General features: G+C 38.3%; 3 protein-coding genes across 7 annotated transcripts in view; 1 reads left to right on the top strand and 2 right to left on the bottom strand.

The window, feature by feature from the left end:
* LOC104812265 lies at nt 1–7321 on the top strand. 4 transcript variants are annotated; one of them, XR_771573.2, is made up of 12 exons: nt 1–356; nt 1031–1179; nt 1276–1461; nt 1562–1661; nt 1742–1772; nt 2394–2424; nt 2892–3044; nt 3154–4196; nt 4447–5093; nt 5195–6498; nt 6758–6825; nt 6922–6939. XR_771573.2 is itself a non-coding variant. In XM_010539338.2 (12 exons), exons 2-11 carry the CDS (start codon nt 1121–1123, stop codon nt 6790–6792), a joined length of 3564 nt encoding a protein of 1187 aa, XP_010537640.1. In that variant the 5' UTR covers nt 1–356; nt 1031–1120; the 3' UTR covers nt 6793–6825; nt 6922–7321. The 4 variants fall into 4 exon arrangements, 2 of the variants coding, with proteins under 2 accessions (XP_010537640.1, XP_010537639.1); XR_771572.2 differs by having other exon boundaries at nt 6748–6825; nt 6922–6935; XM_010539338.2 differs by having other exon boundaries at nt 5195–6473; nt 6922–7321.
* A 2440-nt stretch (nt 7322–9761) lies between these two features.
* LOC104812264 lies at nt 9762–17256 on the bottom strand. 2 transcript variants are annotated; one of them, XM_010539336.1, is made up of 13 exons: nt 16941–17256; nt 16679–16841; nt 16081–16150; nt 15924–15988; nt 15729–15812; nt 15217–15297; nt 14349–14486; nt 14163–14261; nt 12721–14084; nt 12239–12456; nt 12012–12160; nt 11534–11572; nt 9762–11428 (listed from the first exon to the last, which is right to left on the bottom strand). In XM_010539336.1, exons 2-13 carry the CDS (start codon nt 16805–16807, stop codon nt 9860–9862), a joined length of 4005 nt encoding a protein of 1334 aa, XP_010537638.1. In that variant the 5' UTR covers nt 16808–16841; nt 16941–17256; the 3' UTR covers nt 9762–9859. The 2 variants fall into 2 exon arrangements, with proteins under 2 accessions (XP_010537638.1, XP_010537637.1); XM_010539335.1 differs by having other exon boundaries at nt 16946–17256.
* A 667-nt stretch (nt 17257–17923) lies between these two features.
* Nucleotides 17924–18296, bottom strand: part of LOC104812263 (oligouridylate-binding protein 1B) — a 4246-nt gene continuing 3873 nt past the window's right edge. Inside the window, exon 13 of the mRNA XM_010539334.2 lies at nt 17924–18296. Within this exon, the coding sequence (XP_010537636.1) occupies nt 18227–18296 (70 nt within the window). The 3' untranslated portion in view covers nt 17924–18226.

The following is an 18296-nucleotide window of genomic DNA, read 5'->3' as shown; positions in this document are numbered from 1 at the left end:
CAGTCTGTTACTCGACCAGGAAAAAAGCTGTCCTCTCTCTCTCCAGTTCCTTTTTGTATGTGGAGAGAGAGAGAGAGAGAGGGGAGAGAGCGAAGCTCTTTCCGTGGTGGAGAAAAAGAAAGATTGCATTTTGAGCAACACCAGTGTAATAACGACAAACATTCCGACATTGTTAGGGTTTCTTATGCTTTTTCCTCTCAATGTCTAGCTCCGAAACTGGGAAGAAAGAAGATCGATTGTGCTAAAAAAGTCTGGACTTTAACCAGAAATGGGAAGTTCCTAGTTCAATTCCGATCGGTCAAGTGGTGAGTTCTTCGACCTGAAGAAGAAGAAGAGGAAAGATTCCGAGGATATCGGTGCGTTTTCTTTTTTCTTTTTACCTGCTCAGGCGTCGTTCGTTTGATGCGGTTATCTTTGAAATCTACATTTTTATCATGATACAATGTCTTCGGGGTTCGAATTTTGCCTGATTTTAGGATTTGGATTGTGAATGATTTTGCTGTTTGGATTTATCTGAAAGTGGGTTATGCCTCTGTTTGTGGGACTTCCAAGTTGAGATTTTTGTTTCTTTGTCATAGCCGTGGTAGTCAGATCTATGAAGAATCTGGTTCAATGTTTGGATCCTGGTTTTCTATTTCTGGAGATTTATTGTTCAGGAGCTGCTTTTGTTTTCTTGTTTTGGGATCCATTCTTTCTAACTGGAGTTAAAATATGATATTAGTGGCTCGGGGGATGATTTCTTTACCTTTTAAGACAGTGTTTTTAGTAGGAGAATGTTTTCCTGTGCGGTTTTCTATTGCTAGTTCGCTCGACCTCTGTTCTTTTAGGGTAAATATTGTTTGCTAGTTTGATTAGTTGTTGTTTCAATGAACATGTCCAGTTTTGTGGATAATTTGCTCTCAAGGTTGGTTTGTATATCAAAATGGCCTTGGCTTCTTAGTGGATTTTAGTTTTGTCTTTTATTTTGTTGTTTTTCGTTCTAATAGAATTATGGGTTATTTGACACTCTTTGCATTTTTTGTTTCCTCAGTTCTCTGCCCATGGATTTGAAACCATCATGTTCAGTTGAATGCTGGTAAACTCAGGCATATAGTTTTGGTTGTATTTACTGTTTGGAGGAATGATGTCAGATACAGTGCTCGATTACGCTGTGTTCCAGTTGTCGCCAAAGCATTCACGGTTGGTATTTATTCTCTACAGAATGCTCTCTTCTAATCATCCTTCTTCTAGTTTTTTTAATTTCTCAACAACGCTGTCAATGTTCATTTCTTGCAGTTGTGAACTGTTTATATCAAGTAATGGGCAAACAGAGAAGCTTGCTTCGGGATTGATTCAACCATTTGTAACTAATTTGAGAATTCTTGAAGCACAAGCTGCTCAGGGAGTTCAGTCCTCTATTAGGTTGGAGGTTGAAAAAAGTCAAGATGCTGAGACTTGGTTCACAAAAGGGACACTCAAGAGGTGATACAACAGCGTAAACGATAACTTCTGCTTTTATTTTACTCAAAGATTGTTGCTGCTACATTTTTTGTTACAATACTTCCATTTTTTTCTCTTGCAGGTTTGTCCGATTTGTTAGTAATCCAGAAGCTTTGGAAAGGGTCAATACATTTGATTTGGAAATGTCACAGTTAGAAGAAGCTCGGAAATTATATACTCAGGTAGTAGACACAATAGAATTGAGGACTGGTTCTGATCCTATCTTATGTTATCTTCGCTGAATTTGGATTTGTTTTTTTAGGAAAGCAAAGACCGGCAACGTGGTGGATCAGGTGCGTTAATATTCGTTTATTTTGTCTGTTTGAGTTTGGAAATTCATTTATAGCTCTATGTTTTCGTAACCATGCATGATATTTCTTCTTGTCCTTTTCAGTCTGTTTGCAATTTTGAAAAGGGTTATTTTTCTACTTCATACTGTACTGAACCGCACTAGTAGATGCCTAAAGAAAAAATAAATTATGCCCAAGTTTTCTCTGCAGTGTTTATTTGACTGTCTTAAGTTAATGGGATCCGGAATACAACATAGTTAATCTTTCGATACATCTATACAGTTCACAACTATACTTTCTCTAGTCTTAACTTGTGGTTAGAAATATTTCTAGATCAACTTTTTATTATGGTTATTTGGTTGCTTAATATCACATTAATTGCTTAAGATGAATTGTAAGTTTGAAACCTAGACCCATGGGTTGAAGAAGCTACAATAAGGAATAGTTAGACTGGATCTCTTTAAGCCACGAAGAGGAATTGCATCTTTTAACGATAAGAGGTGGAATAACTGGGTATTCAACTTGTTTAATTTTATCTAATTTTGAACATAAGAAGTAGTTGTATTATTTACAAATAAAATGCTAACACCTTCACTATCTTGACCCTTTTTCTTTCCGATCAAGATGATGGGGGAGGCATGGCAGATGCGACAAAGTAAGTCCCTCTGCTTTTCATCTTCGCAAGTATTAAACTTTTTGTCATCACTGTTTGGATTCATATTTTTATTCTGTGTTTGTATCATCTTTAAATGCATCTTGCTGCCTTAACTAGTTAAATTATGTTGTGTTGTCCATTTCCGTAAAATTTTCCTTGCAACTTTGGAGATGTTTAAAGTATCATTACTGAATTTTGAAGGATAATACTCCTACAATTTTGTTTGTATTAGTAAAAAAAAAAGACAAGGCTGGCTGCAAAGTCCCCGTGCTTCTTAATTAACAGATAAAAAACATTTCACGTATTATCTATAAGGTATTCCTTGTTTATGATGTCAATGGTGACCTCAAAAGCAAGCCCAAGAAAGACTCATTGGCATCCACAAAAGCAATTTTAGCTTTTTTTTGTCAGAGAAATGGGTTGAGTAAGTAAGCTAAAAAATGACTTGGCAATGGCTTTCTATCCAGGAAGGAGCTCTTAAGGGCCATGGACATAAGACTTGATGGAGTTAAGAAGGATTTAACCATGGCAATCTCTAATGCATTAGAAAGTGGTTTCAAGCCTGATACTGTTTCTGCACTCCAACAATTTGCTGACAGATTTGGTGCACATCGCTTGGAGTAAGCAGCTCTAGCATCCATTCTTCCCTTTTCTCACAAAGACCTTCTTATCTTGACATTTTTATCTTATAGTAACTCTGTTTTCATATATGGTCATATGCTTTACCAGTGAAGCTTGCAACAAATTTATCACACTTTGGCAGAGAAGATCGCACCTGATCAACTCACAGAGCTTGAATCTCAATGCTCAAGCAGGTCAATCATCATGGGCACCGGATGTGTCAGTCAACACACCTAGTGATGACCACACTGATGTCCATAAGCTGCCTGAAGAAAATAGACACCAACATAGGCTCGAACAAGCTGATTTGAAACAGAAGCAAAACCCAACTGAGCAATCAGAACATCGAATACAACAGTACTCAAAGAGTACCAAAAGGATTGAAGAGGAGAAAAAAGATGAGAGTTCCGTAGAATCTTCTACATTTCAGGCCAGCCACACTAGGCGACTCAGTGTCCAAGATAGGATCAATCTCTTTGAGAGCAAACAGAAAGAGATCTCAAATTCTGGAGGAAAACCAGTACCTCATGGTAAAGCCACAGAGAAGAGGAGACTCTCCTCAGATGTTTCATCAGCTCCTACATCTTTTGAGAAGTCTGTATTGAGAAGATGGAGCATTGTTAGTGACTTGAGTATAGATCTGGCCTCAGAAACAAAGTTGGACAGTAGCACCGAAACTCCTTCGTGTACACCATTATCTGTTCCTCATGCCAAAGGTGATTCAGCACCAAAGGAGTCTAAGGGAAAAGATGAAAAAGGGGAAAAGGGTTCAGACAATGATATTTTTTCTATCAAAATAGAGCCAAAGAGTGACTCAGAGAATGTTGTTGACCAAGGGGCATCTCATCTCAGAATGAAGAGTTCCACAGCAGAGCTAGAGAACAAAATGGGTTCTGGAATTCAAGTGACTTCTGGTGTGCCCACTGGATCAGCCATTGGTTCAATTCTCTCTTCTGACGAACATATCGAAAGTAGTGTGGATATCAAAATCAAAGATTTCCAATGTCAAATCACTGATGAGGACTTGGCTTCTCAGGCCCAGAAGAGATTACTCATCGGTAGAGGAGGAAAAAAAGTGGTCGTTCCATCAGAGGGGCAACCAGCCTCAACAGATTCCAAGAGAATGGTATCTCAGAAACCAGCCTCTGCAGGTCAGTTTGATAGAACATTGGCATAGGGAGTTCTCCTTGGACCCTTCAAATCATTAAAGTGATGCTGCGAAATACTCAAAGATATAGGTTTTGATTTTGCATCTGAAACTGAAAGAGTTACATTTGTAGTTCTAATTTCCTAGAAGAAGTGGGTAGAATACTGTTAGATCTTTGTAGTGCGCTCGAGCGATCCACTTTATGTGCATGCTTTGGACTAATATTTCTTCCCGTCTCATTGATTACCCTGCAGGTTCTAAACAGAGAAAAAAATCATCTGGTGGAAAGGATGATGCTAGTGATGGGAATGGCAGGCTTGCTTCAGTAGGCCAAAAAATCATGGATAGGGCTCCTATGACTTCTGTGGATCAAGTTCAGGGGACAAGAAAATCAAAGGGATACCAGGGGGTGAACAATGTGTTGAAAATGAAGGCAAATGAGCTTGAAAAGATTTTTGCGGAGCACAAACTTCGGGTTTCAGGGGATCAATCAAGTTCTTCTGGACATGGCAAGCAGGGTGAAACCAGAGTTTTGCAGCCAGAACAGTCTCATTCCTGCAGAGTTGCAGTATCCAAAGCTCCTGTTCAACAGTTCCTTGACAATGGGGATGTACTGCAGCAGGACTTTCCCGAGCTTAGTTTTTCAGATGATTCGAGAGGAAAGCTCTATGAGAAATATATGAAGAAAAGAGATGCAAAACAGAGAGAAGAATGGAGTTCAAAAAGGGCTGAGAAGGAAACTAAGATGAAGTCCATGCAAGTGGCTCTCGAGCGAAGTAGGAGCGAGATGAAAGCTAAGTTTTCTGCATCTTCTGAGAGGCAGAATTCGCTTTCAAGTACCCTCCAGCGTGCAGAGAGATTCAGATCTTTTAACTCTAGGACAAGTATGAAAAAGTATCAGGTATTTTCATAAAAATTTAGTGAAATATCTTTTCAATTTCCTAATCATGGGACTTACCTTATTTACCTTCCATGACTAATTCGATGATTGTCTTATCACAGCATCCAATAAGCTCATTTCAGAGTGAAGAAGACGAAGATTTCTCAGAATATTCAGATCAGAAACCTCGGGCTAAAGATAACACATCTAATGGACAAGCCATTGGCAACAGATTCTCTCGAAACTCCCAAGCTAGAAACCTCCAGCCTAACCACAATGTGTCTTCTCTTAACCCCCGAACTACCATGTCAATTCCAAAACCATCAGCTAAAGTATTAAATACCAATTCCGGGAGGCGAAGATCTGACATGCCGCTTGCACAATCTGTTCCCAACTTCTCTGATCTCAAAAAGGAAAACACTAAGCCGTCTTCTTTCGTTGCCAAAACTGCCACCCGCCGTGTACAAGGGAGGAATTCTGCACGCAGAAAGGATCAGAATGACGATATACCTGATGTTAAGCAAGAAAAACAACGAAGAACACAATCTTTAAGGAAGAGCTCCTCTGGGAATGTGGAGTTCAGTGGGTTGTCCACTCTGTACTCTGATGATATGCTCCCTGAAAGAGTTGACAAAGAGAAGAATCAGAGAAAGATCATTGATGTTGATAATGTTTCTGGATTTGTGCCAGCGGTAAAGGCCTCAGATACATCTGAGGATTTGAAAAATGAAGGAAATGATGAACTTGACTCTGCGGTTGAAGTTCTGGAGAATACAGCCAAAGAAGAGGAACCAGAAGATCTAAAAGTGGTGGAAGTTGAAGATGGTGATGGGGACGATGAGGGAAAGCTGAGAATGAGAAAGGAATATGACAAACTCGAGAATTCCAGGACTCAAGATAGTTGTTCCTTGAGATCCAATTCTCGGATTGAAAACGGTTCCATCATTGACATGCCTACTGTACATTCAACAATTCATACTGTTGCTTCATTGATGGACTCACCAGAAGAAAGCCCTCTCTCATGGAATTCGAACATGCAACACCCATTTGGCTATTCAAATGAACATTCAGACATTGATTCTCCCCTCGGAAGTCCAGCATCTTGGAGTTCTCGAACAAGAAAGAAATGGGGAGCTGCTCAGAATCCTGTTATGGTTGCTAATTCATCTCAGCTTCAGTCCCGGAAGGATTTAACTAAAGGGTTCAAACATCTGTTAAAGTTTGGAAGAAAAAGCTGTGCTGCAGAAAGTTTTATGGACTGGGTATCGGTAACCACGTCTGAAGGAGATGATGATGCTGAAGAGAGACGAGATCTTGCCAACCGATCATTGAGTGATCTGAGGAAGATAAGAATGGGTTCTTTACAAAGCCATCTCTCTGAAGATGGATTCAACGACCAAGGTACTAAGCCAATTCAATGACCAAGGTAATAAATTTTTTTGTTATGCTGAAACACTTTTCTTTAGATTACCCCAGAAGATGGATCCTAACAAAAGGTGTGCAGCCTTTGAATCTTGATTTTCATCATCAGACTATTCCGACAACCAGCCTCTTTATTCCTATTTCTGTATGAATCAGAGGAGTATCATAAAAGCATATATTTCATTTGTACCGTTATTTACGTGGATATAATCCTGAATTCTGATATGCTTGTTGTTCTTGCCCTCTGTTCAAGCCTCAAACAGCTCCATTAATGCTCCTCCCCCGAGCTTTAAAGTGAAGGAGGATCAGATCTCTGGAAGCTCGAACAAAGGTGAGAAAATCTGAAACTTTTTTCTTGCGTTTACTGACTCGATTCTCTCTAAGGCTTATTTCTGAATTTGCTCCTTCGGGTTTTCGCTTTTTACAGCACCAAGATCATCGTTCTTCTCACTCTCCTCATTCCGTAGCAAAGGAAACGACTCAAAGCCAAGATAAAATAACCAAAACCCTTGTCGGATTTGGTTTGCATTGCCTGACATGGAGAGTATGGTCGTGGTGTAAAGAATGCTATATTACAGATAAAGATAGAGAGATTCTTGAGGTACGTTCCGTAATAAAAACCTCAAAAGTACAGTCGTCCGTACGAAATCTTCAAGTATTTGTTAGTAGTTTAGGTACGTTTTCTTCAGGCGGAACCACAAATGCACAGCTGGTGATTTCTTCTAACGGGTTTCGTAGATGATTTTTGTATTGAACAACATATACTTTGGTCCTATGTATAATGACCATTTTCTTGGCTTTTGTGGTAAACTCTATTTTGATTTACTTTTAGATTGGCTCGGTATATTCATGAGTTATAAAATAGAAAATTCTATTGAAAACTCTATATTTTTTTCGTTATAAAGTTATATATAATAATAAATATCTGTATTTTTAATAAATTGACAAACAAAACTCTAAAAGTAAAAATTGACTACTCAATATTGTCGAGAAAAATTTCATCATATTTACACGACATATTATCCACTATCTAATATTTAATAATTTTAAAAAATAAAAATAATAAAAAATTATTAAATAATTATAATAATATTAATAAAAAAATAGAATAAAATAATTAAATAATTAAAATTACTTATATACATACATATACATATATATATACGTATATATACATATATATATATATAACACATACATATATATATACGTATATATACATATACATATGTATACATACACACAAATAGATACACTACAGAGCTTACATATCTATATATACGTATGTATATATATATATATATTTATATATATATCTTTATATGCAATTTTTATTATTTTATTAATATTATTATAATTTTTTAATAATTTTTTTATTATATTATTATTTAATATTATTAAATATTACATGTTTGATGATATGTACGATGAATATGATGAAATTATTGTCATGCCAACGAATAATTAAATTTTGCATCTAGAGTTTTGTTTACTATTTTTTAAAAGATATATATATATATATATATATATATATATATATATATTATCAGATATAACAAGTATAAAGTTTAATAGGATTAAAATAATAAAGAGTTAAAATTGTTATCATAGAAAAATATATGGTTATTATGGAAATATAGAAAAAAACATACAACAAAAATAGAGAAAATCTTTTAGTTTTCTAATTATGAATGATATATATATATAAAGATAATTTGTTCTCCAAAATCTTTCAAATGTAGATTTTTTTTAAAAAAAAGTAGCATTTCTTCTTTAAAAAAGTTTAAAGCAAAACCTACTTCCATAAATCACTTATTTCAATTACAAATAAAAATAAACACAGATTGGGATATTCAAAATAAATTTTAAGATAATATCTATTTATTTTTGGATTTTGAATAAAAAAGAAGCATGACATTACATGTATATATGTGTCCGTTAAAACATGTAGAACATATTTGCCCACACACACACACACATATATATATATATTAATGAACTTATTTAAGCAAATCTAAAATATTATTACGTAATAGTTTTATATACATTAATAAATTATGAACGTATAGTTATTATAAATTAATAATAATTCATTTTTTAACTGATGTTTTTAAGTCTTCTTATTATTTGTTGAAATTATGTTGCTGGGAAATATTTCATCTCGATCTAGATTCCGTCGAATTATTTTAAATGCAAATACAGACCAAGCAGTCATCGCGCATAATCGATTTCCAAAAACTTATTCCACGCGCCTCAATTCCCCGATTTTCCAAAAACTGGCAGCTTTCGCTGGACTATAGACTATAGTGCGGCGATTTTGGGGCGGTGGAGTTCACGCGCCTATGCTGCGTGTGTGACTTGTTTTACCTATTACTAAAATATAAAGTTATATATTATGATAGGGCCGTTAAGATATGGGTCTTTATATCAGGCCCATAAAGCCCAATTTCACATATATTGGTTTATTATACGTAATCGCATATATGTATATGCGTCCGTTAACACATGTAGAACATATTTTTGCCTCTCTGCGTGTATTATTAATGAACTTATTTAAGCAAATTTAAAATTCTGTTTCATATACATTAATAAATCATGAACGTATAATTATTATAAATTTCTAATAAATTTTTTTTATCTAATATTTAAGTCTCCTTATTATTCGTTGATATTTTCTTGCTAGAAAATATTTCATCTTGATTTAGGTTGCGTTGGATCTTATTAAAATTGAATGCAATGTGTAATTAATTATGAATATATAATTATATTTTTTGAATGCCAAGTGCCCTTTTTTCCCTCCTTATCCCGTATGGAACAAGCAACAGTGTCGTCACGCGCCTCAATTCCGGTTTTTCCAAAATATGGCCGTTTTCGCTGGACTGTAGTCCGGCAATTTCGGGGCAGTGGTAGTCACGCGCCTATGTTGCGCGTATGACTTGTTTTACTTATTATTAAAGTGTATAGGCCCGTTGAGGTCTTTGAATAAGGCCCATCAAGCCCAATTCCATCTGCTGCTAAGGGGACTTAAACGGCCCAACTCGATATGTTGATCTATTATACGTGATCGTATATACGGATATGATGTACTTTTGTCTTGTGCGATATCCAAATCCGAATTTGAACATGTGGATTTCATATTTCGTTATCAGATTTGAACCCGCGACCATTCTCGGACCCGATCTCATCGAATCAAATATCCAACTACACGAAACTCTGAAATTTTTATATACACAAACTTGTACAAGTTTGTTTTTTTTTTCTTTTCAGAAGAAAAAATGAAACACTTCATCATTTTTTTTTGCGGGGGTAGTAGTTATTGTTGTAATGAGTTAAAATTACAAGGATATTGGCAAGAGGGGAGAGGACTAGGAAAGAGAAGAAGAGGTGGGGGTTTGCTGGGAGGAGGGTGGAAGGTCAATGGAAGTAGGAGGAGAGGGTGGAGAGGCACTCATAATTGGATGCATATTCCCTGAGGAGCTCACTCCCTGTGGACTCATTGGCGTTCTTTGCTGGTTCATTGCCTGTGGGCTCATCTGCTGTTGCTGTTGCGGTAGCTGAGGTGATGGTGAACCTCCTACTACTTGTGGTGGCGAAATCACAGTAGCCTGGTGGGGTGAGCCCATCTCTTGCTGCTGCTGCTGCTGTGGTTGTGAAAGTTGCTGTTGCTGCTGCTGTTGCATTTGTTGCTGCTGTGGCTGTGGCTGTGGCTGTGGCTGTGGCTGTGGCAACTGCTGCTGCTGCTGCTGCGGAGGCATCTGACTCTGTGGCTGGGATAGCTGCTGTGGCTGCTGAGACATTGATTGTTGCAACTGCTGCTGCTGCAATTGTTGCTGCTGCAGTTGCTGTTGATTCATGTAGATGTTCATTCCAGGCATCAACTTGGGAGGGCCCATGGCACCCATTGCAGCTCGTTGCATGGGGCTCATATTAGCTCGGTTCAATGGGTTTTGACCCAACATCGACAGACTTGCAGGCCCTGGGTGCATCTGTCTCGCCCCCGGTATGCCACTTATGCTTGCTTGGCTTGACCCCATTACCCCTCCTCTGTTCATCCCCATCCTTAGTTTTGCCATCATAGCTGCTTGTGCCGGTGTTAACGCTCCCGCACGAAGTTGCTGGCTTATCGCATTCAAGTTTGATGCCGGGTTCATATTCAAAGGGTTCTCACCCAAACCACCAATCCCGGAAACAGACGGCATCGGCGATGAAATTCCACTCCCTCCAATGCCCCTTCCTCCTGCCATACCCATTGGATTGCCCATACCTCCGAGTGCAGCGGCTATACTGTTGCCCATGCTTCCCATACCCATACCTACACCTGATCCTAGCCCCATCAGTATCTTCCTCTGCATCTGGGCCTGCTGTTGCGACTGCTGTTGTTGCTGCAGCATCTGCAGTTGCAGAGGAGATGGTTTGTTTCCCATCTGAACACCCGGTTGCATACCCGAGCTCTGGCCCATCGAGTTAACCGGTGACAATGGGTTAGTTGGCATCATCATGGACTGTCTCTGCATTTGTGAATGCTGCTGCTGCTGAAACATTGGCTGTTGGTTTTGCTGCTGCGGTTGTGATGACGGAAGTGATGCCTGTTGTGGGTCAAGCTGTTGCGCCCGCATAGGCATGGAGGAGACACTGGACAGTAGTTGTCCTTGAGACATTTGCAAGGCTTGAGAATTTGCTGGAGGAAGCATCCTCGCATTTCCAAGAACGTTGTTCTGTGTGGGGTTAACAGGCTTATTACCGGAAGTCCCTGGTTTCGAAACCTCACCAGTTGCCTGTCCTGAAACTGCTTCTCCATACTGTTGCATCTCATTCGCTGAGTTACCTCTTGGAAATGCGCCCGAAGAATTTTGTTGGCTGCTGCTCGGGACAGCATCCACACGGGTTGGTTTCAATTGAATATGTTCTTCCATCAGGTATCCTTCGCGCATCATCTGTATAAGCATGTCCAATACAGTATGTAATTAGCATTGTGCCCATACGACCACGAATTGATATCTTCATTTTTGACCTTAATAGAAAAAACTACTAAGACATACCAGTGAACGAAATTCAGCAGCAAGCAGATCGGCAAGTTGCTGTTACAAAAGTGAAGATTATAAGGAAGTCAGCATAATAATAAATTAGCATAACCAGTAGGAGAGACATCTATATAGAATAAATGAATTTGTTTTTTTCCCTTTCTGTAATAAATTAGCATAACCGCAGTGAATTAAAATGTTAATTAAACCAAACGGGGCCACACAATTCCAGACCGGAGAGCCTAGATTTCTGACAAGTGGCACCAAATTAACATTACAGTCTAGTGACCCCAAGATAAAAGAAAACGTTGAAAACTACACCACCTACGAGACTTCAGAACCAGGAAAGACGGGCAAAATGTAAAGGCAGTACCACGTAGTTGAAAAGATATATTATGGAGATGAGAGTTCAAAGTGGGTGGCAATAAATCAAATGATGATCAGAATAAAGGCAATAGGTGCAGTTCAGAAACTGGAAAATTTTCCATAAACTTACCGTATTGGGCAATGTTGAAAGATAATCTTCAGCTGCAAAAATATCACCACCATCATCTATGTCTCCAAGATGCCACGCTACATTTCCATCTGGCTTCTCTGACATTACCAGTCTTGTTCTTATTCTGGGGACTAAAGATGATGCGGTTCCTGAAAGATATAAGTCTGAGTTAAAGGAGAAGGAAGACACATCAATGTCCAGGAATCTGTTTAGAACAAAAAGCAGACCTTGCATTATACGTTCCATCCGAGCAAAATTCAGGACTCTTGTCTTGCAATTATTCATATTGCCACCTATAATTGATCTTGATAATGGTTTGTCATCATCTTTGTAATCCTCATTATTGGACAGAGTTGAAAAACAACCAATAAGAGGCTGCTGAGAGTATAAGTGAGGCCTTCGGGAGAGCTCGTCCACCTTATGTTTTTTGCAGTTAAGTTGGTACCTGAAAATAGAAAGAAAAAATCTGGATGAAAATGAACATCACAGAACTCAAAGCAAATCCCTTGGAAAAAAATTGAAACTTATATATATACCAAAAGAGCTAGAGCTTGTTATAAGGCAATGACATATGGAAAAGGAAGTGCTGATATCAACCACAATCTACTTCACAGTGAACAACTATCACGTGACAAACATCGATCACAAAATCATACTATCATTCACAAAATCATTGTTCCAACTTTAACAGGTTTCAAAACTTTCATACCTCACAGCAACTCGTTCAATCTTCGAGAATCTGTCAAGCACTGCAGCCACTGCTTGATCAGCCAAAGGTTGTGTTCCCATCGAAGGGCTATTTGCATTAACTGGAACATTCATAGTATTGACACTGACAGGAGAACCAACATTGCTCATAACTTGCGTCTTAGGGAGAGAACTTGTCCTCCGTTTTGCAACCATTTGAGCCTGGTGTTGCCGTTGTTGCATTGAGTCATTATTGGCACTAGATGTGAATGATTGGGTGCCCCCCATGGCAGGAATGGAAGTGACTGTTGCCTTATCCTTTTGAGCAGTTGCAACTGCTCCGAAATGGGTTCCCAAGGAGCCACTAGAAAACTCGCCTGACTTTGATGAAAGTGGAGATTGAGGCGGAGCACCAGCTGAAAAACGAGGACTTTGAGCTGATTTTCTTCTATTGAAATGTTCTTCTTTTCTCAGGTCTTTTTCAATCTGCTGACTAGTGTTATTCCAGGTTGCTTGAGGGAAACTAGATCTCATAAATGCATTATGTTGCAACCTTGACTGAACCCGGGGATCCAAATCACCAGTGTCAGTTCCTGCCATTGGCATATCATTTTTTATGGCACCATCAAATTTACTAGTCTCAAATGGCTCCTCTTTAGCAGTGAACCGCATTGCACCTTGTTGTGCTGCTGAAAACTGCATGGAGCCACCTTCCTGATTGATAAACCCTTCGAGTTGCTGTGGCGAAAACCTCTGAATACTAGCATTTGCATACTGAATACCTCGTCCCATCATAGCTTGCTGTTGCAGAATTGCATTTTTCCAATTCAAATCTGTTCCATGAATGCTATCCATGCGTTGGCCTAACTGTTGTTGTGGAATCCCATCAGTTCCCATGGGTAAAACCCTAGCTCGCTTATTGAAACCAGACACTGGGGACATTGGCCCTTCTTGATTTTCCCTCTTTCCAAGAAGAGAAGTACCAGGGTTCATATTGTCAGAGGCATAGGGGATCATCATATCTTGACCTACTGGTGAAGCACCAGAAATCCCAATGGAATTCGATCCCTGATCCAGCATGTTTCTTATATTTCCAGTTCCCAAATATCTTTGTTGCTGGGGTGCCAAAGGTATTGAGGGATTTGAGGCATCTTGTAAAGATTGAGATCTCAGTCCCGCCAACATATTTGTACCAAGATTTTGAGCCACCAGATTGTTGTGGCCTGGTTGAGGGATCGTATGCCCTGACACAGTTCCTTGCTCTGAACTTTCAGGTATCCTATCTATGCAAACCTTCTTCCCATGGATTTTGTTCTGGGACATGACTGCCACTTCTGGCATCTGCCTGAGTCGCTTTCTCCGCAAACTGGAAAGAGACATATTGAGCTGCAGACAAAATTCCACACAACCTTATCATAAAGCAACCACAGATAAAATCACAAGGAAGCAACCAAAGAGAATTACCTTAACAGTTACAGGGTTCTTACACAACCTATCAAGTCTTGGTGTAGGATCCAGGCAGAGTTCAGGTTGTAGGGCTTTCAATATTCTGGACTCAACTTCCTACAGGCATCGTAAGTATCAGTACAAAAGAAAATAGTTTCAGAGCTCAGAGACTACATCCAAGAGTTTGAGAGCAACTGATATTACCATGAGATCACCATATGTCCATGAATTGTCTGATATTAGTGGCATATCTTTCACCACGTTCTCGAGTGACATCTTAAGGCGTAATTTTTTAATCACAGGAGAGACTTGTTCAGGAGTATGTTTCCGATAGTCATGCACCTGCACGACATCGACCAATGTGTAAAGACACCGTGAAGTTATGTAAGACTGCTTGAGCAGTTGATTAGAAGCATACAACCACCAAACTACTTTTAACTTTCCAACGGTTCTAATCACTCTTGCATGCAGATAATTTCAGATTTTTCACAAGGTCACTATAGATATGACGAGTCACTATAAACAATCAAATAGTATGTAGTATTGTTAAAGAAATAAATAAGGTATACATGACTTGGAATCAAGATTCCATGCATATGTTCCAAGTTTGAAGCAAGGCTCCTTTTAATCTTGTGTAGTCCAGAGTATATCTTGTTAAAGTAAGTTTTACCTATCATTGTGAATATTTTCATTCATGCTAGCTGCTTGCAGGTACTCATGGAAGGTACTAGAGGAACTAGAATGAGAAACCAAAATAATTAAAAGTAATAAGCAATACTCATAGTCTCATAGCTACGGGAACGTTTTTCTATCCGCTTCCTGAAAAGGTCCATCCAGTACTGCTGAAAGGTACTATGACTAAAATGGCAACAACAGAGAAGGTTTTATTCAAATAAAATGAGAAACCAAAATAATTAAAAGTAATAAGCAATACTCATAGTCTCATAGCTACGGGAACGTTTTTCTATCCGCTTCCTGAAAAGGTCCATCCAGTACCGCTGAAAGGTACTATGACTAAAATGGCAACAACAGAGAAGGTTTTATTCAAATAAAATTAAAGTATATAACCCACCTCACATATGACTGCTCCATCCACAAATTTGCATGGTATATCTTCCAAAATATCTCCAGGAAGTCTACCAGCCTCGATAGCCTTTGAAGCATTCAAAAGAAATACAAATCTTTTTTCTCAATGGAATAACAGCTAGAAAGAAATTCATGGAATGAAACACGGACAAAGCATTAGATTTGATTAGTGCAAAACTGAACCTTTTCCAACATAAGAATCTTTTTATTATGACAACTCAAAGGAAAGTCATGATAATAAACAGACGCTTAAAGTACTTCCTCAAAAACAAGTTTGGATCCAAAATACAACAAAGTGTACATCTAATGTAAAAAACAAGGTGTGTTCCTCCTTTAATGAATATACGAGCAAAGAACTTATTGTCTAATTTTTCATTGATTCACTCACCAAACACCTATTTACATGATTTGAATGAGATGGCCAAATAGAACTCTTATTATTTTTAATTTTTCACGAGAAAAACAAAAAACAGAAAGGAAACAAAGGAAGATATTTACCGAAAATAGATTCTCTGATGACCTATCATACGGATGTAAAACCTTTGGAGCATCACGGAAGGGTGCCTGTTGTACAGTCTTGTTCTAAAAATTAAGAATAAAAGGATTGAAAAAGTTAAAACTTGAAAATCAGATACGGAAATCTAGTCGGCGATAAACTCCACTTGATTTAGCACATAAGGTTCTACTACATACCTCAGTAGGTTTTCCTATTGAGTACCCATTTGGGTAGATGCTTAGCACGAACGACACTTCATGGTCTGATAAAAAGAAAAAGGAGGGCAATCGATTTAATATTAAGCCCAGAATTGTGAAAATAAATATTAGCAGTCAAAGTCATTCAAATAATAACCTGGAGACACATCAGTTGTGGATGGCTGAGAGAACCCATAAACATCACGAGCACATCTTTCAACAGCGGTCTGAATCAAAGCAGAATAATATGGTAATTGATAAAGAGGAGTAAGAAGAAACAAAAACAAAACATTCAGCAGATTCTTCTTTCAACCCTCATCGGGTTTCAAGTCTATTGGGATAAACATATAACTGAATTCCTAGCAATTTCTACATCCGGAACTACAAGCAGGAAAAGAAAGCAACACAAATCAAGCTTCAGACTTGCAATACCCTTTTAGGTTTTAACAAAGCCCAGATGATTTAGCATCTAGAAAGTTGGAAACCTTCAGTCACTCTTCCACTATTTTATCAGGAAACCTTCTACCAAGGAAAAAGCAACCAAACAAGCTCCGAAAGATCATAAAGCTAGAGAAAGTCGCCCAGTATATCATGTTAATCTCTTTTGTAGTCCTCGGATATTAACTTCCAACAATTCAATGAAACAATAACTCGATACAAATCTAGGAGAATTTCAAGTTCCAGAAATCCCTTCAACTATAAACTCGCGCATAAGCTCAGAACGCATCAAATTTCACAAAATCCACGATGAATACCTCGAATTTCGAGGCGTGAAAGCTTTCCTTTAACTGCTCCGGAGAGTCATCAGCAGGAGCCGTCGATTCAAGAGAAGGCTTCGGTCGAAACCTTCTGCCAACCTTCGAAATCTTAAACGAGAGCCCCATGATTTTTTTTTTCTCTGGAGGTAAGTTCTGGGTCCTGGGACACCGACAGAAAAAGGGAAAACAACAATTGAAGGAAACCCAAGTGGAATTTCACAAGAAATAGCCGAGTTTTTGTTATCACTTCCGTTGAAACCTTACTTGCCCTTCCTGGAGAAGCTAATCAAACACCTCCAAATACGCGTCGATCGGAGATTAAGAGAGAACTCGGAGGGGGATCTCAGAACAAAGCCAGGGGGAAGTTTTTGCAGAAAACCCTAGAAATTCGATGAGACGGGTACCAGAAATTGAACAACAGAGCGAGAGCAAAGAGATCGTAGAGGAAGGGGAGATTTTGTTAGGGTTCTGTAAGGTGAAAAAAATCAGTCGAAGGAATCTAAGGGAAGAAGAAGATCTTCCGCTGCCATTTCATGAACACACTTGAAAGTTTATTCATAGTGACGGAGATCGTAGCCATGTGTATTCAATCTTCGTTTTATGTTCGGGGTTTTTCCGGTTATTGACTCGGTTTAATTGGTTCCCGGAGTTTGGTTTAACCCGAATTGAATCGAGTTCTCCAATCAAAACATTTATTATATATAAACCCCTTGAAATCTATAAATTACGGGGGAAAAAACTCATGTTAGCAGGAACCAAGAGTCGCATTTATGCATCAATTGTCATGACTGAGGCTTAGTTATAAAAATATGGGAAAATGGCAAAAACCCATGCACATTATACGAATATGTAAAATTAGTACATAAAATTTTAATTTGACAAAATCTCACATTCGATTTCAAATTTTCTCGATTTCCAACACAGATTATTTTGAAAATTTTCAATTACCACCCTAAAAGGTTATTGATGTGTCACCACTCGAATTGTTGACATGTCAGATTACATTGTTGACATGTCAGATTACATGATATATGAAATTTTGTCAAATTAAAAATTCATATACTAATTTTATACATTTCGCGGATTTTTATCATTTTTCCTAAAAATCTTAAATCATGATAAATGGAAGAATGACATGAAAGGAGAGATGACTCAACGACACATCAACGGCTAACGAGTTCGAAAGCCTTATGAAACGCTTCTTCTTCTTCTGTAGACACACACGCACGCATCATCCATTCATGACCAATTGAGAAAATTACAAAGGGCGTTTTACATTTGAATGACTAAACGATACCAAATATGGATGATACATTACCCAAAAAAAAAAAGAGCGAGTGAGAAATCAGAAACATAAAAGAGAAGGGTACTTTGGCAGAAAAGGGCAAAAATCACAAGAGCGTAAAACCGAAACAAAACCCACAAAACTACATATAACAAACGATTACAGGGCATGAAAAAAGACAAAACCCAACATTACATTTTTATAATAATAATAATAAAGACTCAGCAGCAGAAGAAAGGAAAGAGGCAAGGGGAAGGGGATTACTGGTAGTACATGAGCTGCTGCGCGGCCGCAACGTTCTGGTACCCACCATCGTAAATGGCTTGGCTC

The sequence above is a fragment of the Tarenaya hassleriana genome, unplaced genomic scaffold (assembly GCF_000463585.1).
Source record: "Tarenaya hassleriana unplaced genomic scaffold, ASM46358v1 Cleome2, whole genome shotgun sequence".
NCBI classification, from domain to species: Eukaryota; Viridiplantae; Streptophyta; class Magnoliopsida; order Brassicales; family Cleomaceae; genus Tarenaya; species Tarenaya hassleriana.
Note: the sequence above shows the minus strand (reverse complement) of the source record. Positions and strands in the feature narration are given on the sequence as shown.